This window comes from Spermophilus citellus (genome assembly GCF_964194105.1).
Source record: "Spermophilus citellus genome assembly, chromosome: 1".
Lineage (NCBI taxonomy): Eukaryota > Metazoa > Chordata > Mammalia > Rodentia > Sciuridae > Spermophilus > Spermophilus citellus.
In genome coordinates this window covers 2,465,124-2,487,419 of record NC_138182.1, presented here as the reverse complement: position 1 = coordinate 2,487,419, position 22,296 = coordinate 2,465,124, and the positions used below count along the sequence as shown (strand labels likewise).

General features: G+C 45.2%; 1 protein-coding gene and 1 long non-coding RNA gene across 6 annotated transcripts in view; one reads left to right on the top strand and one right to left on the bottom strand.

The window, feature by feature from the left end:
- The window catches only part of ARHGEF7 (Rho guanine nucleotide exchange factor 7), a 138,552-nt gene that overhangs the window by 9,218 nt on the left and 107,038 nt on the right, over positions 1 to 22,296 (top strand). For 3 of the 5 annotated variants that reach the window (XR_014021933.1, XM_081294018.1, XM_081294016.1), the window contains exon 1: positions 21,876 to 22,296. The exons of the other annotated variants lie outside the window; for them this stretch is intronic. Coding sequence is in view for 2 of the 3 variants with exons in the window: in XM_081294018.1 (XP_081150144.1) it covers positions 22,036 to 22,296 (261 nt within the window). In the remaining variant the exon portion in view is untranslated. Of the gene's footprint in view, positions 1 to 21,875 lie in introns of those variants that run through there. 5 annotated transcript variants of the gene reach the window in all.
- On the bottom strand, positions 10,065 to 22,104 carry LOC308648930. The gene is made up of 3 exons (XR_014021939.1): positions 21,989 to 22,104; positions 18,964 to 19,049; positions 10,065 to 14,386 (listed from the first exon to the last, which is right to left on the bottom strand). It is a non-coding gene; the product is annotated as an uncharacterized lncRNA (long non-coding RNA).

The following is a 22,296-nucleotide window of genomic DNA, read 5'->3' as shown; positions in this document are numbered from 1 at the left end:
GGATGAAGCCGGTGCCTGGAAGCTGGCTGAGGGGCCCGATGGAGGAGAGCTGGGTCCTGGAGAGGCCGTCCCGGTCCAATTGCACCAGCCAGCCTGGGGCTGGGCTGTGCTTAGTGGTAGAGTGTTCCCCCTCCCAAAAGCTATTTTTCTGACTTCTAAATCTTCTAAACTTTCCACTGAATTTTTTTGTTTTGTCTCTACTTTGACTATTATTTTTAAATTTCTACCTAGAAATTTAAAAATTTGTTTAAATATCTGGTTTTCCTTGTTTCTTAATATCTGGTTTCTTTTTTTCTCTCTCTCCCTTCCTTTCCCTCTCTCTCTCTGTACCCTCCAATTCTTTTTTAAGAATATTCTTTAGTTATAGATGGACACAGTACCTTTATTTTGTTGGTCTTTATGTGGGCTGAGGATCAAACCCAGGGCCTCCCTGGGCTAGGAATGCTCTGCCCCTGAGCCGCAGCCCCGGCTGGTCTCCCTGCCAATTCTGGAACCACCTTGGAGCTCGTCCCAGCTGTGCATCAAGGTCTGCCTGGCTGTCTCTTGGAATTTGGCTTCCACATTGGAGACTGCTTAGATCACTGGTGATGGGTGAAGAGCAAGCCACATGCCCACTGGCAGGGCTGGGAGGCTTGTGCCTGTGGGGTGGTCACCTCTGAGGCCCCTGGCAAGGACTGCAGGCCCTCAGGGAGACCCGCCTTGCCGTGGCCTTCCTCCACGCCCTCTCCCAAGTCTTGGGTCTCCTTGGTTCACTTTTCCCCCTAGAATACGTCTCAGACTCCTGCCTGGATAGCTGCAGGTGGCCAGGAGGGCTGGGTGGGTGGCCCAGGCCTCTACGTCCTGACCTCAAGTGGCGGCTGGTGCTGCTGAAGGGGCTGCTGGTGTTCCTTCTCCTGGTGTCTTGGAGGAATCCTCCTAGAGCCGTGAGATGATCCTGCGGTCCCACAGGGTAGGTCATCTACAGACGGCTCTCCTTGCTGCTTGGTGTGGTACACGGGGCTTTATTATCACACTCGGAGCAGTTTTCTTTTTAAGGGGCTGATGACATTCCCCTCTTTGTTCTGAAGAAGCTGTATGTTACTTCAGATCCTGAGAAGAGCACATGTAAACGCAGTTGGGACTTCCAGTTTACACTGAATGGCTTAAGTCTAAAGTGGGAGTCCACAGTCCCAAGTTGGTCTTGATTTTGCATAGCTTCTTGTGATGAAGTCTGGTTCTGACAGGATGTCTTCTATTTTGTACACGCCTTTTTAAAAGGGCCTAGTTTTAGCTGATTTGTAAATACTGAGGACCGCGATGGCCCTTTTCCCTCAGTTCCAAGGGTCTCACCACTAAGTCCCTGTGCCAGGGACGTTCCACCAGTTTCCTGTCCTTGATAGAGTTCAAGTTCATAAGTGGCATTAAGTTTCCATTTATAGCTAGCAAAGTTTCAGAAGTTTTTGGTTAGAAAGACAGATTTTCTGAAAAAGCCAATTGCTTTCTGAACACATGCCAAAAGATTTATGACTTTAACACTCAATTTAAGGGAGAACGTTATAGTGATTTTGACAGAAAATTAGGAGTTTCTGGAGAATGTTTCTGGCTCTGACTGCCTCTGTTGTGGGCTCTTCAGGAGGAACCGGAGGCTGCCTGAGCACCAGCTTCCCTCCAGCCTTCCCAGAGTTTTCTTGAGCAATCTCTCTCTGGCTTTTCTGTGTGCTGAAGAAATCACCTTATTTAAGATCTGTGATTATATAACTAATCCCACGACACACTGGTGCTGGTAGCTGATTTCTCCTAGCGGAAATGAGTTTTGTGGTTACATTTATTCCTATTTTAAATGTATTTTTGTTTCTTTTGAAAACAGGCTCTATTAATAGCGTATGGTTGAATTGTTTACAGACTTGTGTCGAAGGTTAAGCTTCCAGAAAGCACCACAGAGGCCACATTGTTAAGGGGCAGGAGACTTCCAGCTTTGTCATCCACGGTTCCTTCAGGGCACCCTGACAAGCACATCCCGTGGCCATGCTGTGCAGCTCTCCAGGCTGGCTCTTGAGGGGCAGCAGCAAGCACGGCTCTGCTCGTGGCCTGTGAGCTTCCGGGGTACTTGGGGAGTGAGGCCCTGCTCACCTCACCTAGGCCAGTCTTCAGTCATCTGTGAAGGAGCTTCCACCTCAAGAAACAAGAAGAACGTGGGGAAATTAGACCCAGAGGAAGAAGCAAGCATAGTAAGGAATGGAAAGGGAGTCCATGAAACAAGGAGAACATTCCTAAGAAAAATCCACGAAACCAAAAGCTGGATCTCTGAGAGAATCAGTAAAAATGATAAGCCTCTAGCGGGACTCATGGGAAAGGAGGAGACAGACCACTGACATGGGGTGGCTGCAGATTCTGCAGGCTGCATAAAAAGGGTGTGTTTTTATGTACCAGTGAATTCTGTGGTGTAGATGAAATGGAAAAGTTCCTTGGAAAACTCAAACCACCAAAGCTCACTCAAGAAGAAATGGGTAACTTGAATAGTCCTGTCTATTACAGAAATTACATTTATAGGTAAAACCTTCTCATAAAGAAAATTCTAGGCAGGATAGCTTCCCTGCTGGATTCTGCTATACATTTAGGGGGAAAATAATGGCAGTTCAATAAACTTTTTTAAAAAATTGGACTTGGAGAATACTTCTCAACTTGTTAAATGAAGTCTGCCTTCCCCTGATTTAAAACAAAACAAAACAAAACAAAAACAACCCCGGAGCTGGGGATGTAGCTCATTTGGTGGAGTGCTTGCATTGCATGCACAAGGCCCTGGGTTGATCCCCAGCATCCCCCGCCTCCAATAAAAACCCTGGTAAAGACATTGTAAGAAAAATATCATAAACCAGTAATTCCATGAATATAGATCTAAAACTTAATTAGCCTATCAAATTCAGCATTATATGAAAAGGGTAATACATCATAACCTAGAGGGATTGACCTTAGGACAGCAAAGTTAGTTTCTCTTTTGAAAATCATTCAATACAATTTATGATATTAATAGGCTAAAAGAGGAAAACTACAGGATTATTTCAATAGATGAGGGAAAAGCACTTGATAAAACCCAATATCTATTCCTGGTGAAGGGGGCAGCACTCCAGATGTGGAAGAAGGACCATTTCCCTGAGACGGGCAACAATACTGGGATGTCCAACCTTGCACTGGATACCTGAGGAAAGAGAAGAGGAAATCAAAGGCGTCCGGGTTGGAAAGGAACCCACAACCTGTCCTTGCACTGTGCATAAAATTGGATGGAATCCGCAAAGTAGACACAGGAACCACTAAGTGAGTTCAGCAAGGTTGAAGTACATAAGATTAATATACAAAAATCAATTGTGATGTGTGGAAAGAAAAAAGGAAAAAAAGCAAGTATATTTTTATATATAGCAAAATGATCAGAAATTGGAATAAAATACATTTGCAATAGCAAAAGGAAAAGGAAGAAAAGAGAAATGATTGAGGATAAATCTAACAACAATAAGAAAGATGTGTGCTCTCTAAAAGCCCAATGCTGATGGGTGACATGGAAGAGGACCTGAGGCTTGAGTCAGAAGTCTCTCTGGTGCTAAGATGCTGGTTCTCCCACACTGATCCACAGCTCCAACAGGATCAGGACCAAAATCCCAGCATTTTTTTGGCCAGACCTTGGCAAATGATTTTCTTATCTTTTTTGTTTTTTTTGGTACCAGGGATTGAACCCAGGGGTGTTTAACCACTGAGCCATGTCTCTAGTCCTTTTTTTATTTTATTTTGAGACAGGATCTTGATAAGTTGCTGAGGCTGGCTTTGAACTTGGGATCCTCTTGCCTCAGCCTCGTGAGCTGCTGGGATTATAGGCATGCATCATTGCACCTGCTTTAACAAACAATTCTAAATATATATGAAGATGCAAAGGACCTGGGATAGCCACAGAACTGAGAGAAGGAAGAAGGTTGGAGGATGTGGTTTCCAGTAATTTTGAGGCACTGTCCAAAAGACACAGCAATAAATATACAGGACAGAATGGAGTGCAAAAATAGACCCACAAAAGACACCTAACTTTCAGCAAAGGTGCAGAAGCAATTTACTGTTGAAAGCACGCTGTCTTCAGTGATGGTGCCAGAATGATTAGAAACCACTATTTACAAAAGTTAATTTGAAATGAATCATAGATCTAGATGTAAAGCCTAAACCATAAACAACCAGAAGAAAACACAAGAGCAAACATTTGTAACTTCGGCAAGGTAAGATTTCTTAGATATGACACCAAAAACATGATCTCTAAAAGAGTTGATGAATCGGACTTAGTCAAAAGGAAAGACTTCTGTTCTTTGAAAGATACTGTTAAGAGAATGAAAAGACAAAACACAGATTGGGAGAAAATGTTTGCAGATCATATGTATGTTTAAGAACTTGTATCCAGAATACATGAAGAACTCCTAGACCTCAATAAGGAAACAAACAATTCAGTTTAAAAAGGAAATAAATGGTCTCGATAGACACTTCACCAAAGAAGATATCAATATGGCAAATAAGCACATGAAAAGAAACTCGACTCCATTAGTGATAAAGCCCCAGTGAGGTAGGGCTGCACACTATATATCTGTTACCACAACCGCTGGGAAGAGTGATCATGTCAAGTGTGGGCAAGTGCAGGAAGGAGCTGGACTCTCACAGCTGGTGGCAATGTAAAATCAGACAACACTTCAAAATACAGGTCACGAGTTTCTTAAAACACTAAACATACACCTAACAAATGTTTTAGCCATTCCACTTCTAGGTATCTGCCCAAGAAAATGGTGTCTCCATATTGAGTCTTTCACAAATGTTCACAGTAGTTTTATTTTTAATACCCACAAAGTAGATATAAGCAAATGTTTCTAGCTGGTGAATTTAAAATTGTGGTATATCTTTACTATAGATGAGAGAATAGCCCAGAGCATGGTTGAGCCTCAATATTGTGCTGAGTGACAGAAACTAGAGCAGAGTACACACCGTGTGGTTCTACTGATGTGGGCTTCCAGAAGATACGCGGTATTTCAGTGACAGTGGGCTGAGCCTTGCTTGGGGACCTGGGATGGAGGAGGTGATTGCGAAGCCAGGGACAGATGTGGTCACGGGTTTCGTGAGGGTGCACCCATGTTGGTGCTTGTCAGACTGCACCTTTGAAAGACCACAGGCCACTGTGTGTGGGGGGTGCCTCAGTCTGGGGCTTGTCAGTTTTTACCTGTCAAATGATTTTTTTTGGCTGTCTTCTACTTTTGAACCTAATCGTGATTCTAGAAAACATGTGTAGTGTACTTACATTTTATGGGGAAAGGGATTTATTACCAGAGACTCATCTTTTTATCTGTTCATTTATTTATTTTCTCCTCAAATCTTGATTGGGTGTTCACTGTATTCAAGAATCATGCAAGGCCTTGGAGATTTATGACTTGCAGAAGTAACCCAATGGTGGAGGAGAGTAACGTCAAAGAAATGACATGAGCGGCTATGTTGTGAGTGAGACGTGCTCTGAAGGCGAGAGACGGATTTCCATACGTGCAGCAGAGGGACCTGCTAACCTTGGCAGATGGGGCAGGGATGGGGTAGGGCAGGCTCCTGTCATGCAGTGGCACTGGAGTCGAGCTCTGGAGGATGGGGTTCTATAATGCAGGAGGGGTGGCCTGGCTTGGGGGATCCCTGGTGCTTTGGGTGCCCTGGAGAGGCCTAGATGGCCTTTGACTGAACAAGGATGCCAGGAGAGATGGCGGGGCCAGGCAGCAGAGGGCCTAGTGGGCCAGTTGTGCTTTCCCAGGGTTTTAAGGAGGGAATAATATGATCAGCTGCATGTTTAGAAAACAACATGTAGAAAATTGTATGGGATTGTCTGCAGAGAGCTGTTGAGACCTGGGGTTCGGGTGGAGCAGGTATGCCAAAGAGATGATGATAGAATTGAGAGGGGTTCCAGGAACCAAGTTCACAGGGCTTGTGATGGGTTGACTTGGGAAAGGCCTTTGGAGCCACCCCCAAGTCTCTGACTGCACAGCAGGAGAGGCGCAGGGTCACCTCTGAGCGAATCCTGCATGTGGCCTGGGCTAGTGCATGGAGATCGTGAATGGGTTCCATGACTTGGAGTGTGGTTGTGTGGAGCTTTGAGAGCCTGGAGGACACCTGGACTGTATTATACACCGGGGAATCACAGTGCAGAGCTCTGACCTGAAGCTGTAGAAGTGGTGAGATTTCTCACCAGGAGTTGTGGTGCTACTGTGTGAAGGTCAGACTCAGCTGGGGGAACTTGGAAATGAATAACCTAGCAGTGCCCACGGTCCCAGGAGACTTAAGAGGGGTGGCCAATGGGCTTAGTCAGTAGAGGGCACCATGACAGGAGGTGGGGAGGAGGCTGACTGGTGTGCTGCCAGAGTCTGAGTGTGTGCCACTGAAGACCTGTCAGTGCTGGCTGAGCTGGGGGGAGGGAAGGCCCACTCATGATTGGTCTAGGGCAGTGGGCACAGCTGGACGGGCCTGGGAAAACCTGGATATGGAGCCACCCTCATTACTGGTCACCTCAGTCAGGGCCCATGAGTTAGTACAGAAGAGAGGGTCTCTGGAAAGGGAGAGATTTGAGCTTGCAGGTTTGTGGGGACTGGAAAGTGCTGGAGACAGAGCTGTGGGGTGAGACAATGGCTGAGCCCACAGATGTAGCTGAGGCTAGGCGCATGAAAACCCAGCACAGGCATGTGGAGGAGCAGCAATGGGTTAGCAACTTCACTGTAACCTTTGTTAATAGGATGTGGATGTCAGGCATGCTTTTCTGGATAAAGGAGACTCTAGAAAACTGTCCTTTCCACTAGTTTCAGGGAAATATGCCTAGCATATTTTTGTTCATTTCCCATGTTTTGAAATGTGCTTCTTTCCTTCTCAGTGGATGAGTCCATTGGTTTGAGTTCAATAAGTGTTGTACTGAGCACAAGAAGCCATCACCCTGAGAACTTCTAAGACCTTCATCCTCATCTTTTGAATGCATTAATGCTGGGTGTTTCATCTTTCCCCTTTGGCTTATCTGACAATGAGCGGGATTTTAGGTAAGGATGGAGATATTGCCAAAAACTAACTGCTCTCTGTGTGTTTCTGTCTTGCATTGGTGGCTGTTCAATTTGAGCATGTGCAGATACAGAGCTGGTCTCCACCCTCAGAGCTGCTCATGCAGGAGGCCTAAGCTAGGGTGGAGAAGCTGTATCCCTCTGAGGTCTGAGGGACTGCTGATGCTGGTGGTCCAGGGGACCACAATTGAGAACCATGACCCAGACCACTGTGAGCCACCTGGCAGTACTGCAGGTGGGGCCCAGCTGTGTTCCCAGGGGATCTTCCACAGGTGGCCCTTACATCTGGTGCATTTCCCAGCCAGTGCCTTCTCACTTCAGGCAGTACAGCACCTGAGGTCTGCCTCCCTGTGGGTCTGCAATATTCAAACACGGTGCAGAAAGACTGGAGAAAAAAGTCCCACATAAGTTGGAAGGGGACTCGGAATTTACCTGAAAAGTTGGGATCCACATCTGCACAGAAGTTTTCTTCTAAAACGGAAGAGAAACATGATCTTTGTTGAGAGACCAAGCTCAGGAGGTTTGGGCAAGGTCTGGTGAAATGAAGCTTAGCTAGAGGCGTCAAGGCACTTGAAACACTCGGGTCAGGGCTAGGAGCAGCTGCAGGGATGAGGTGGACCCTGAGCTACTGTAGGTGTCTTTAGTACTGGGGTTTTCCAGGAAAGTGTAGGATTTAACCCTGTGACTTGGCTATGGGGTCTGGGAGCAGCCCCAGGGAAGAGTCCTCAGGGGCAGCCCCAGGGAGGAACCTCAGGGAAGAGTCTCCAGGGAGCAGCCCCAGGGAGCAGCCCTGCAGCCAGTTCCTACCATTGCTCCTTAAGGACACATTTCATTTCATGGTGTTCAGCTGGCTGCCACTCCTGAGACTGCCTCTAAGGGATGCAGAGTTCGTCCATCCACCAGGCTACCTGGTTCCCTGAAATCTGAAATAGCCATTGGGATTTGCCCTGTCCTTCCAATCAACCCCAAGACATGCTGTGGAAGTCACTCCAATTGCTGCTTTCTATTCACTTGCCAATTGAGAATCCATGTTTTACTCATAGTCGGAGAAAACATCGACATTTTTGACAATTTCCAGCCCCAAGACTAGTTGCAGGAGAAAACACTAGATCAGGCAGGGAAGGCTGGTGGGCATGGGAACTCCTTTGCCAGAGGTCGCTGAGGCCCTGCTAGCCGTGTTTCTCCCCCATGGGTGGTGCTGGAGCTATCCACAGAGGGGCCCAGCAGGCACCATAACGTGGCTTTGAGAGGGGATGTTGATGAGAACATAGACACCCTCAGCAAAGACACAACTGTAAAGAAGAACCCAGTGGAAGTTATAGAACTGAAGGACAGAGTCACCCGAGTGACACTCACTGCGTGGGCCAGAAATAGTGGAGAGGACAGAGGAAATGCATGAATGTGCTCAGCACCAGTGGAGAACTCAGGCCTGAGAAACCTGAGGAAAATGCAGCAAGTTGCTGGGCTGTGCCCTCCCCCGAAGTGCCCTTGAAAGGATGTTTGTCAGCAATGCATGTATGCCGTGTGGGTCCTGTTCACCACTTCCCTCTGTGTGTCCGTTTCTCCCCCCTTTCTTTGTGTCTGTTTCTTTTTCTGTGTGTCTGTCTCTCCCTAGCTCTTTCTGAATTTCCTCCCGTCTCTCAACTCTGAAATACCAGAATCACATGAGGTCTAGAGCCCCCTTGTGAAACTTAGGAAACAAATATAATGCAGGCTTGTGAACACACGGATATTAGGGATGCCTGCATGAAATGTGAATGACGGAAATGAGCCAGGCTCGAGGGAGCAGGCCAGCTGGTTGTGGAGACCCAGCTCAGAGCCAGTGATTTTCCTCAGTGACAGAGATGAGAGCTGTAACCAGAGCTCCTCTGTGCAGCCCTTGATGGACTGATGCCCTGATGCACACACAGGGAAAGCTGAGCCCTGGCCTTGCATGTGGGCAGTCCTGGGAGAGCTGGGCAGCAGGTGGGCAGCTGGCCTCTGGCAGGGTGATATGACGGGGTGTATGTATGTATGTCATGATGGGAAGGGGTTAAGGTCTAAAAGCAAAATGAGTCTTTGATTTCTCCATCATTTTTCTTATAATGATTATATTTCCAAGTTTTAGGATAGTTCCGTCTCATGTCTTCCATCCCCAGCAGTGTACAGTCATGTGCTTGCTGTTTTGACCAACAAGACTGCATTCATGACAGAGGTTCCATAAGCGATATCATGGAGTGACATGGTGGCATGGCGGCTGTCTTGATTTGTGCAAGTACACTCTGATGTGCACACCATGACGGAATCATGTTTCAGGCCATATCCAGTGACTGTATGTCACATTTTGGTTCTAGATACCACAGCATCAACATCACTTTTGGTAGGTTTAATCAAGTGATGTAGAGTGCCTTAGGCACATGCCCTTACTTTATTTTTTTATTTTTTGCCCTTACTTTATTGACTCATTGAACAAATAACCCATCAGCAGCCAGATGGGCCACCATGAGATATATTTGTTCAGACCAGTCCTCTGCTTGCAGAGTATATCTATATGGTGTAGGGAGAAATCTGGTAAATGCAGCACTTAGGCACATTGGATAGCATCTTCCCCAGTGGAAGAAAAGCAGCATGGGGTAGGGGCACGAAGCAACTAGGGTGGCATTGCAGCTGTTTGTCAGGTCATTGGCTTGGGGTTTTTGAGATGTGTCATTTGAACAGAGATTTGATGATGATCACAGCAAAGTGGGGAGAGTGTTTCAGCAGAGGGGATCACTAGGGCAAAGGTCCCGAGGCAGGAGTCACTGGCAAGTCCAGGAAGAGCAGAGCCAGTGTGAGTAAGCAATAGCTGGTAATAGTCAAGGAGGGAGCAAGGGGGTGGGCTGTGTAGGCCACTATAAGGGCTTTTGATAATTATCATGCAGCTTTTTTTTTTTTTAAAGATAGAGGGGGGGGAGAGAGAGAGAGAGAGAGAGAGAGAGAGAGAGAGAGAGAGAGAGAGAGAGAATTTTTAATATTTATTTTTTAGTTCTCGGCGGACACAACATCTTTGTTGGTATGTGGTGCTGAGGATCGAACCCGGGCCGCACGCATGCCAGGCGAGCGCGCTACCGCTTGAGCCACATCCCCAGCCCCTATCATGCAGCTTTTTAAAAAGACCCATTTTTGGTTTCTAGAAGCATTGAGCAGAAAAAGAGTCCCCATATTCTCCCTCCATCCCCAGCTCTCCTGATTATTAACATCTGGTGTGAATGACATACCTGTTAGAACTGGTAATACCGACTTATTATCGGCATCTAGTTTTCTGCTGCTACAACAGTACCATGGACTGGTGGAAGGACAAACACTAAAATTTATTTGGCTCAGGGTGCTGGAGGCTTGCAAGTCCAAGGTCAAGGGACCACATCTGCTAAGGGCCTTCGTGCTACATCACAACATGGCAGAAGGGCAAACACACCCTCAAGAGACAGAGGGCAAATCAGGCTAAATTGATGCTTTTTAATAGGAACCCATTCCTGTGATAATGACATGAATTAGTGCACCGGGCAGAGCCCCCATGACCACACACCCGCTTAACAGTCCTGCCTCCCAACAGCGGCAGCGGCAGTGCATTTTCAACATGAGCACTGGAGTGGACCTTCAGATCACAGCAATGAACTGAAGCCCACGGTTCCTATGGTAGTTCATCTTGTACATTGCTTGGGTCCTGATAAATGTAAATGACATATCCATTTATAGTATTGTATAGCACAGTGTCACTGCCCTAAAATCCTCCACCCCCTTACGCTCCCTCCCTTCAGCCCTAGACAACTACTGATCTGTCTCCACAGCTTTGTCTTTTCCAGAATGTTATATATTTGAAATCATATAGTTTTTCCCACTGGCTTCTTTCAATATACATTTAAGGTTCCTCCATCTTTTCATAGTTTGATGGTGCACTTCTTTTTTTTTAATCACTGAATAACATGTTGTTTGATATACCATTATTTGTTTATCCATTCATGTCCTGGTAAATTCCAAGTATTAGAGATTATGAGCAAAGCTGATAAAGACATCTGCTTACAGATTTTGTGTGGACCTAAGTTCTTAAAAAACTCATTTGGGGGGCTGTGGCTGTGGCTCAGCAGTAGTGCACTTGCCTGGCATGTGTGAGGCACTGGGTTCTATTCTCAGCACCGCATATAAATAAATAAAATAAAGATCAACAACTAGAAGAATGTTTAAAAAAAAACTCATTTGGGTAAATACCAAGGGGCACAATTGCAGGCTTGTATGACTATGTTTAGCTTATAAGAAACCACCAATTGCCTTCCAACGTGGCTGTACCATTTCGTATTTCTGCGGGCATGAATGTGAATTCTTGTTGCTCCACATCCTCACCAGCATTTGGTGTTGTCGGTGGGATTCTGTTCATTTAAATCTGTGTGTAGTGACACTGTGCTTTAATCTTCATCTCCCTGGTGATGTATAATAGGGAGCATCTTTTCACATGTTTACTTGTGCTATGGTTTGGGAAAGTGTCCCTCAAAGGCCCATGTGTTGAAGGCTTGGCCCCAGCCTATGATGCTACTGGGAGATGGTATAACCTTTTAACAGTTGGGGTCCTAGTGGGAGGAAGTCGAGTCACTGGTGCATGTCCTTGAAGGGGGTATTATGATCCTGGCCCCTTCTGCCACATGGTCCTGCCTTGCCACAGGCCCCAAAGCAGTAAGAGCCAAATGATCATGGACTGACACCTCTCAACCGTGAGCCAAAGTAAATCCTTCATCTTTATAAACTGATTTACTTCAGGTATTTGTTCCAGTAACAGAAAGCTGACTAACACACTTGGCATCTACGAATCTTCTTTGTTGTCTCTTCAGGTCTTCCCCCCCCCCCCTTTTTTTTGGTGGTACTGGGGATTGAATCCAGGACTGCTCTACCACAAAACCACACCCCCAAATCTTTTTATTTTTTGAGACAGAGTCTTGCTACATGTTGAGGCTGGCCTTGAACTTGTGAGTCTCCTGACTCAGCCTCCAAAGTTGCTGGCATTACAGGTGTGTATTGCCAAGCCTGGCTTCTTTTGCCCATTATTTTTTTCCTTATTGTTAATTTTTAAGAATTCTTTGTATATTTAGGATACAAGTCTTTGGCTGTGTGTTTTGCAGATCCTTCTTTTACCAGTCTGTGGTTTGTCTTCTCATTCTCTCATCGGAATTGGCTTTTTCTCTGCATGAAAAAGAGTGGAACTTTTAAGGGTTTTGGGCAGAGAAGTGATGTAACTTCTGGTTTGATGTTTAAATAAGCAGTGAGATACCTCAGTTATAGTAATATGAACAGACTTCTTGTGTATATACTGGCAGCCTTATCTTCAACTAATGAAGGTCAGTTTGTCTAAGTGGTTTTTAAAACTTTTATTTCCTCAAGTATGACTGCTGCGCATCTTATTAATAACTGTGCTCTATTTACTCAGGTCACATTCTGCCAATAACTTGAGTGTTGGGTGGCAATGAGGTTTCCCATCAGCTTTTGGCCACTTATTGATAATATGAAAGTCCCATTGGCTCTGAATTTTTTCCTGCAGTTTTTTTTTTCCTTAACCTCCTGCAAGCACCCTGGGCTAGTGCTGTTCCTCACCCTCCTCCTGGCTCTTGGCTATCCTTGCTAGGGCAAGGCTTACCTGCTATTTATAGAGATGTGCTTAGCCCTGGTGTTCTCTGCTGTTCCCAACCCCTTAGTTGTTTCTTCCCGAGTGAAGGCCTCCCTTTTGCTTCACTGGCTCCTCTGTACCATGTGCCAGTGCTCTCTACACTCCTTCAGTAACCTCTCAAACATGGACCAAAATGGAACTCTTCCCAAGTGGTCATGTCCCATCTTCTGTAATATGGCTCTGAGGCTTCTCCTTGCCATAAATGCAGCTTCTTGAGCAGTTTAAAAAGCACAGACAGGTTCTTCAGCTGAGAAGGATTGGAACAAAGGCTACTGCCTGGAGTGCCCAGTCACAGATGGTGTCACTGTGTGTGCAGGGGTGTGTGGGAGAGTTCTCAGAAGTGAATCTGAGTAGCAGTCAAACCAAATGGGAAATGGCAGGGCAGCCATCAGCAGTCCTGAGACATCTGAGAACGAAATTTAAATGTGGAATGCCATCAGGGGCTGCTGGAGGAGGGATGTTCCCTTGTCCCAGGATGTTGGGTGGTGGTTATTAGCAGACAGCATGTGTGTGAGGTATGCCTGGTCAGCGGGGATGCATGTGCTCACACTGTTGCCACCAGCACACACGGCAAGGACCCCCTTTTCCATCGAAGGCCACAGGCCTTCTCCACGTATTCTTCAACAGTGGGTCTTTAGAAATGGAACCATCAGCTATTCTGAGATGGGATCAGAAGTCAAGTAGAATGGAGCCCAGGCAGCAAGGAATGAGTGGCTCAGATTCACAAAATGCTGTGCTGTAACCCCTGGGCTGTTTTCGTTAAGTTACAAGCATGACTGGCATAGGAGGGTGACTGGGCCATGATGAACAGGTAGAACTTTGAAGACAATCTCTGGCCACAAGACTTAGTCTGAGTTCTTATGAATTTCTACTGTTCTTTGTTTCCTGAGTCGGGGTCCTCCACTGAGGGAGCACAGCCAGCTTCTGCTATGCCTTCTGCCGGCTGAGCTGCTGCCCAATGTCGGCATCCCCAAGGGGCTGACCTCCAGCCATGGCAGCACCTCTGTCCTTTCCAGGTGGCTTTCACTTGCCAGCTAACGTGCAGCTTCCTGTGTTTATCTAGTATTATTGGGAAAACATGCAGCTTGCGGACAGATTTATTCTAGGTTATGTGATGGGTGCTTTATCCTTAAACATTTTCTTATCCATTTTTGGCATTGGCATGAATTTGGGACAGTTGCCACCAGCTCTGAAGGACTTCACATGCTTTTGGAGTCTATGGGAACTAAGCCTCAGGGGATAGGAGTTAATTTAAGCAATGCAGCCTTGGTCATCTCCTCCATGTGTCACGTCTCTGGCATATCTGACTCTACATATTTGTAAATCTGGCCAGTTTCAAACTAGTGGAAAAAATTTTGTTTCTCCCTATGTGACTAGCACTCCATATAGGAGCTGGGTTTTGGGGTATGTTGAAGAAAGCAAGCAAAAGAAAGTGCACATTATTAAAAGTTTAATTGTCTTTCAGCAAACTACTGGGTAGTAGGCTATATACTTTTGAGAAGTAGTTTACTTATCTGATATTTAGCAACCAAATCTTAATTTTCTGCTTGATGCTTCATTTCTTTTCCAGTGGATTTGGAAGACCTGTCCAGTGGATGGATGGCCAAGTGGGCTCCTTTCACCTGTATTTCACTCCACTTCACAGCATGTCCTATGGAATAACAGGCAGAGAGCACTATGAAGAAAAGGAGACTGCAGTAGCCTAACTAGAATAAAGCAGTGACTACCATGTAATTGAATATTAGACAAGCCATTAAACGCTAAGTAGGCTTTTAAAGGTGAATTTAGGATTTCAAACCCAGCACTGCATTTTGGTATCCTAGAGATTTTATTTTAATGTAACCTAGAGATTGTATAGAGTTGTTGGTCCATTTTGTGGAAGCACTGTAGTCCATTTAATCTGCTTTCTAAATGGTTTCCTATCTTTGGAATTACATGCTACTCTATTTTCTGCTGCCACCAGGAAGCTCTGCAAGTTAGGGTCACAGCAGAAAACAGATGGCCCCCAAACAGAGGCTGGAGTGACTAATGAGACCATGTATGAAGTGAGGGCAGGGACAAGTAGAACCCCTGAGATGGGGCAGTCTCCTGGAAGCCATTATGCCCCTAAATGTGCAGGGACTGGTGGGGAGAAGCAGGAAACTACCAGAGCTAGGAAAGCTGTAGCTGCAGGAGGGGCTTCCTAATGGGAGCTGTTGTCAGTAGAGGAACATGGTTGGCTTTCTGGGTGGAGGCTCTGATGTGCAGTGTTTACTATCTCTGAGGTATAAATACTTCCATTGTGGCTGATTTCAAGCTGCAAGGTGATGTTACTGAAAGCAGAGTAGGGGTGAGACACAGCCAGCTCTGTGAACCTATACCAGCACACAGCCAGCACTTAGCAGGAGGTGCCCCTCCTTCCCAGCCATGGTCTCCTAATGGCTGAAACCCAAGGCCACAGTGCAGGGAGCCTGGGTTATGTGGCCCTCCAAGAGCAGCCTCCCAGAGCAGAGTGCACTAATGACGTATGCAGCATGTTATTCTGAGCAGTCATGTCACCACTAAGTAACAGACCAACCTGAAGTGTTTTCTATTACCTTTCCACTTGAAGGTTATCTCAATTGCTCTGTGATAAGTGACTTTGGTGTTCCATGTTGGTTAGGTTACTTGGTTGACTATTTAACAAGAGGTGCCTGTGGGTTGCCACTAGAGAGCAGATGTCTAATGGGGAGTTGAACTGTGCCCAAGTAGGTCATCATGTGATAGGTGCCACAGCCAGGATGCAGGTTCTCAAAGCAGTTGATTCTCTCCAGCTGGTTGATGAGGCTGTTGATGACAAAGACCTGGGGACCTTTGTTCTGTGGTAAGGAAGTTGTTATTCTAGTGGGAGAAACACCACTTTCTTACTTTCAGTTGGCATATACCACTAGTTCTTGAAGTCTGGTCCTGGTATCATTAATATCTCCCATGAACTTGGAAGAAATTCAGATTCTTGGGTTCCACCTAAAGCTGTTCCTCCAGTTGATTCTGATGTTATTCCACACCAGTGGTTCTCAAATCCCACTGGAGATTGGAAGCAGGTGGGGGATTTCACACACACAAGACTGCAGTGAGAGCCACTGGGAACCAGGGCTGGTAGGGAGTTAGATGGAACTCTGGTGGTTCTGTTGTTTTCATTATGGTTGCTAAGGCAGCACCAGGCCTGCTCATTCATTTACCTTGCTGATGCTGCCTGTCCTTACTTCTCAAGCAGTTTGTCCTCAAACTATGTGGTACAGGTGATTGAGTCCAGGGGCACTTACCACGGAGCAACATACCTAGCCCCTTGTTATTCTGAGACACTATCTTACTACGTTGCTTAGGGCTTCGCTAACTTGCTGAGGCTTGCCTTGAATTTGTGATCCTCTTGCTTCAGCCTCCTGAGCTGCTGGGATTGCAGGTGTATGCCACTGTGCATGGCTCTCACTCTTTTTAAACACTTTCCAAGTCTGACTGGAAGAAGGCAGCTGCCTTAATTGGTGCTTTGCAGTGACTCTGGGTGGAGTCAACTGTCCCTGGGCAGCTGTTGAATGCAGAAGGCAGCTGCAAAGGTTTCTAGAATTTGATCCTAGCATTGCTTTGAGATTATGTGGCCAATTTTCATGCAAGACACACTATTCCTCAAATATTAAGCATAATTTTATATTTCTAGGGGAAACTGCAATTGTTTGGAAAGCAGTCTTGGTCTGATTAGTTTTTAATGAAAAAACCCGGAGTTTATTATCAATGGAGAGTTTGGGACAGAACTTCTGGGAAGTTGGGCAGAGCTGGTGGTCACTTGAGTCCTAGAGGTACATGGAGGACAGCCCTTACTTTCAGTTGTGAAGGCTTTGCCAATGGTGTGAATGCTCTTATGTGGCATTTTGTGGATGAGTTTCCATCACTTTTGGGCAAATACTTGCTGGAATTTAGGGTTTAAGTTTAACTTGGCAAGAAACTGCCCGTTCTTCAGGTAAAACAGTATGCTGTCAAGTCATGTATAAGAGTTCCAACTGTTTTCAGTCTTACCAAGAGCGGATATTGTCTGCATTTTCCACATTCCCCATTCTGGTGGGTGTGTAGTTTTAGCTGTAATTTTAATTTGCATTTTTGGGATAACTAATAATGTGCTCCCTGCACATCTTCTTTGATAAAGACAGGACTTCTACCTGTCTTGTTCTGTATCATAATATTCCACTGTTTTTCAATGTAGTTTTACTCATGAGTTAAGGTGCCCTTGACTAGGTACCTTTCTTGAACATTCCATAGACTTCTAATATGTCACACTTTGACAGGGTCTTGCTATGAGCTCAACTCATGAGCTCAAGTGATGTCCTACCTTAGCCTCCTCACTAGATAACAGATGCACACCATCATGCCCAGCTTAAAATGTCACATAATTGAATATGCAGTTCCACTAGCTTTTTCATCTACCAGGCTCGAGATCACATTTGGTGCTGGATAAGCCTCTAGCCCCACCCTGTCAGTAGTACTTCCATGGTTTCAAGTGTGCCTCTGTGTGGCTGCACCTGCACCTGCATGTGTATTCTTGCCTCACAGAGGTCAGAGACCTTGTCTCACTCTGCTTTGCATTCCTAGTGCCTGTAACATGATCTGCTATGGAGTCAGGGCTCAAGAAATATTGCTGATAATTTGTAATACATTTGATTCTCCCAACATCTCAATGAGAAAGCCTGTTAGCCTCATTTCTTAAGGTGGAGAATAGGTATTATAAAATTATCTATTATACTTAGGTTTCGCTGGGTATTTTTTTTAAGGGTAAGGATCCAGGGGGGGTCAAATGACTTGTCCTAGATGACATATTAGAGAGCCAGGCACTACTTATTTACTATAAAGTTTGAATCTTTAATATAAGTTTTCCAAACAGGTTTGTTCTTTGAAGTAGCAAGCTATATGCACCCAGATCTGCATACAGGAAGACTTTAAGAGCTTTGTGGGCACTGCATAGTTTCCAGGGAGTCAATTTCCAGACCCTTGGCCTGCATATACTTATCTGCAGCTGACTGGTGTGAGATGGTGCCTGTGGTGTTTTGCCTCCTCTTCATAATAGCCTTCTCTCACTTTGCACAAAAAGGCAGACCTTTCACCCACTTATTGTCCTCTTAAGGTGTGGTGCTGCAAGATGGAAAACCTGAAGGCCACATAACAAAGGGATAACTAGACATATCCAGGGTTCTGAGGTGTCAGTGACGGTTTTGCAACTCTGGAGTCTCCACTACTTAGTTTTCACATAAACTGAAGGAGACTCTAGTCAAGTTATTAAATAATGATTTAAAAACATTTATGATAGGTCATATCTGGACCTTGGCCATGCAATTCAGAAAGCTTCAGCTTTGTTTTATTTTTAGGTGTTGGGAATGAACTCATATGCTAATAAGCATGTATTCTGTGTGGGCAGTGTGCTCACCACTGAGCTACACCCGAGCTCCTAATTCAGAAGGCTTCAATGAATTAAGTTACATCACAAAATTACTTTCATATCCATGTGCTTATCTTTGTGAACAAAATTTCTCATGTGTGTAAAAAAAGCCCCAGTCGGGCAAGCACTGATGTTAGACCACATCTCATTCTAGCAGGAAAGTAATAATTGTCCTTGGGCAAATGAGTTAATTAAAAGAGGAAGCCCCATATTTCTCATTAAGATACACATTTCCAATTGTTTTGCTTTTTATATTTAATAATTATCAAAAACTACAGTATATCATTTCTATCATTTGTGTACTCATGATAGTTAAGTCAGAAGAAAAATCTTATCAATGAGGTCCTTTCGGCTGAAAAATCTTAAGTGTAGAATAAATTCTTGCTATTGTGGTAGCTCTGTTCCATAGTTATCTCAATCACTATATTCTCCATGACTGAGACATTGCTTCTAGGGGAGACACAGGATTACATTTGTCTAAGAGTCTGGTGACAATACTTTGTCAATCAATCAATACATCTTTGTTTAAAGATGGCTATTATGTATTACAAACAGGTGTAGAGAGGATTTCTTTATAATAAACACAGTTTCAATTACAGCATATATAATATGCTCTACCATGGCTGTACTAGTTGAACTCTTCCACTGAGTCATATATACAGAATGCTCATAAAGACAGTAAGCAAAGCACTGTGAACACATACTATATAATATGAAATGCAAATAAAGTTTTGAAAAAAGCACTGAGCAAGTTAGGCATTTAAAATTGTATAAAAATGTTAACAGCTTACTGTAGATGGAACTGCAGGAGGTGTGGTTTAACCTGAAGACCTTGGCTTGCCTGTGAAGACCAAATGGTGGACAGGTGGATCTTACTCTGGAGAGAGGAAACAGCAAGGAGATGGTATGTTGTGATCCAGCAGTTCTATATTTTGCATCTTTCCCCCCAAAAATTGGCTAGAAAAACTGCTTCAGCTTTGTTTGCCTGGCTTTTCTCCTCAAATCTTTAAGCTTTTCTGAATAAGGGACAAATGCAGTGGAGGTGAGGTGCTTAAATGTGAGACTGCATTCAAGCATAGGGTCACATTCCTGCATCTCACTGAAAAGTTTTTCCAGGGCAGAATTCCATTCTGATATTTTGGCTGCTGTAAGAGGAATAATTCTTGGAGTCATGGGCTGACTGTCATCACTGTCTTGACTTTCATCACTGATTCTGATACCATGTTTTGCCATCTCATCCAGATCTTTGTTGGTGGGTTCTACTGCCTTCTCTGCCAAAATTTCCTCCACATCTTCTTCCCTCACGTCATTGAAACCCTCTCCACTTATTTGTTGTGCGGTACACATTATGTTTTTGACATGTTATGTTTTTTATATTTTCTGTAACACCTTCAAAAGTTTTCACACAATTTGGCCAAACAGTTTCCCAGCAGTTATTGATAATAGTCTGTTTGATGTTATCCCAAGCTGTGCCAACATAATCAATAACATTGTGGATAGTCACTGATTTCCAGTAATTTAACATGGTGGCTTCTTGGTTGGCAGCAAGTGTCTCACAAGCTTTACTGTACGGCTCTCTCATATACTGTGCCTTGAAAGCTTTTATTATGCCTTGATTGAGAGGCTGGATGAGAGATGTAGTATTTGGGGGCATGAAAAGAACTTCCACATTGGGGTGGGTATTTTCTAGTTCTTCATGGCAATGAACTGGGGCATTATCCAAAATCAGTAAAACCCTAAAGGCAAAGTTTTTGCTCTGGAGATAGCATTCTACTTCTGGGACAAAGCAATTGTGGAACCAATCCCAGAATATTTCAGATGCCATGCATGCTTTTTGGTTCCATCTCCAGTGGACTGGCATACAGTTCAAGTTCTTCCCTTTAAGTGCACCATTAGGGGCTTGCATTTAAAGTCACCCTTAGCATTGGTGCATAGCAGCGAGGTTGTATGATCCTTGAGTATTTTAGAATCAGGATCCTGGGAAGCTTTTTGCATCACGTTCATCAAGTTCGTTTGCCAACATTCTTGTAAAAAGCCAATCTCATCGGCATTGAAAACGTGCTCTTCAACATAACCCTTTTCATGTATAACACTCAACGGTACTTTTTAAAATTCTTCTGCAGCTTCCTGGTGTGCAGAACCATCCTCGACTGCAAGTTTAAAGTTTTTCATGCTGTATTGTCTTTTGAAATGTGCAAGCCAGCCTGCACTAGCTGAGAAGGGTTTAACATGTTCCTGACCCTGGGTTACGTGACTGTAAATTTCTTTGGCTTTCAGCCTCACAACAATGCTTCCCACTATACTTTTTTTGTTGATCATCATCTCATGAATCCACAAATTTAGCTGCTTTTCCATGGCTTCGTCACGTACTATAGATTTTACTTTAGCGCTCTCTGGAGCAGCCTCACTCACAGACCTGCGAATATCTTCTTCCTTTTTCTGGATGTATCATATTGTTGACTCATTAACATTGAACTCATGGCCAACAGCACTATAACTCATGCTAGAATGGAGCTTACCTAGCACACGAATTTTTTCTGTAAGACACATCACAACTTTCTTACGCTTAGGAATGCTAGGCAGCACTTTAGCACTACTCTTGGAGGCCATTTAAAACAGCAAAATCACCAAATGAAGGTACAAAAATCAAAAAACCTTTCCTAGACTGGGTAAAGGATATTATTTATAGTGTAAATGATATTGTTAATAGAGAACTAACAAGAAAGCAGAGCATGGCCTTCTTAAAGTCCCACTGGGACATGCACACAAATTGATTAGAGTTTCTCACTGCTCTGCACTTGTCCATAAATGCCTGAGAATGTGCCATGAGTATTTATTTTGTGATTACATATGTATGGGTGTCTTGCAAAAAAAGATGCTGTGATCAGTAAGGCTTTAAAGCATAAAGATACATTAGCATACAGTTCTGTGGGATGAATAGAATAGGAATGACTTAAAGGAGAAAATGATGTTTGCCTTTGAAAGAAGAGTTTTTTCATAAATTTCTTAAGATGGAGAATGGGTATCATATCTCTACTGTAATTAAGATTCCATTGGGTATTTTTTTAAAAAGGTATAACCTGAATTTTAAAATGCTGTTATCAGAATGTCGGAAATTATATCCTTTCAAATATTTTAAACGACGGCAAGAAAATTCAGATGTCAACTACACATGTGATGTATATTCCTAGAAAATTCTTCCAGGTAGAGAGAAGCACAGTGCATGAGGTGGCGGCTTTGGTTTTGGTGTTCTACTCTTCTCTTTCACTGACAAATCTGTTCAGCGTGGAGGGAAACGTGTTAGCCTTGTCTCCTAGGGCTTTTCAAACCTCACTTTCTCTCTTATGGCATCGATGAACACGCTGGTTTTGATTGGCAATTTTAAAAGACCCAAACACTCCGCTGCGTGTGCACAGGACTTCTGAGCAGCCCGATGGAGTGAGTGCCGTGATTTCTCCCCACAGGGCAGCGGCTCCACACGCTGCAAGTCTGGACGATGTGTAAGTGTAAATAGCAACGCTCGGTTCTGACGCAGTTCAGAACGGAAAGGTTCTGATTTAAAAATGACCCTTAGGTCTGAAAACGAGCCGCCGCCGGGACGTCTCGGGCTCCCCCGCGGTCCTGGTCGCAGGTTTTCCGGCTCGGGTCGGCCGGGCGCCGCCTCCGCTCGGCGCCCCGCAGCGGCCACCGCTCCGCGGGCGTCTCGGCGCCGCCGGGCGGTGGCCTAGGCGGCTGTTGGGGCTAATCGCCCACGAAGCGCACGGCCTGCATTCGGGAAAGAGGACATCGCACTTTAGCCCAATGCGCGTTAATTACCTTGCTAACCGTTTCAAGTGAGGCAGGAGACTAAAATCGCACTCTTCATGAGCCCAGGTGAGAAAGTAGGGGCGTCGGGGATGCTCGGCCGTTCTCCCGGCTCCCTCCGGGCGGGCTGCACGCCGGCCCGTGGAGCAGGCGCTGCAGACCGGCCGAGAGCGGCGGCGCAGCGGGCCCCGGACCCGGCGCCGGCCGGAAGAGGCCCCTGCGGCGGCGGGGCGCGGTCTGACGGCGTCACTTCCGGCGCCGGCCCACTTCCGGGTGAGGGCAGGGACGGAGATTGGTGCCTCCCGCAGGAAGGAAAGAGG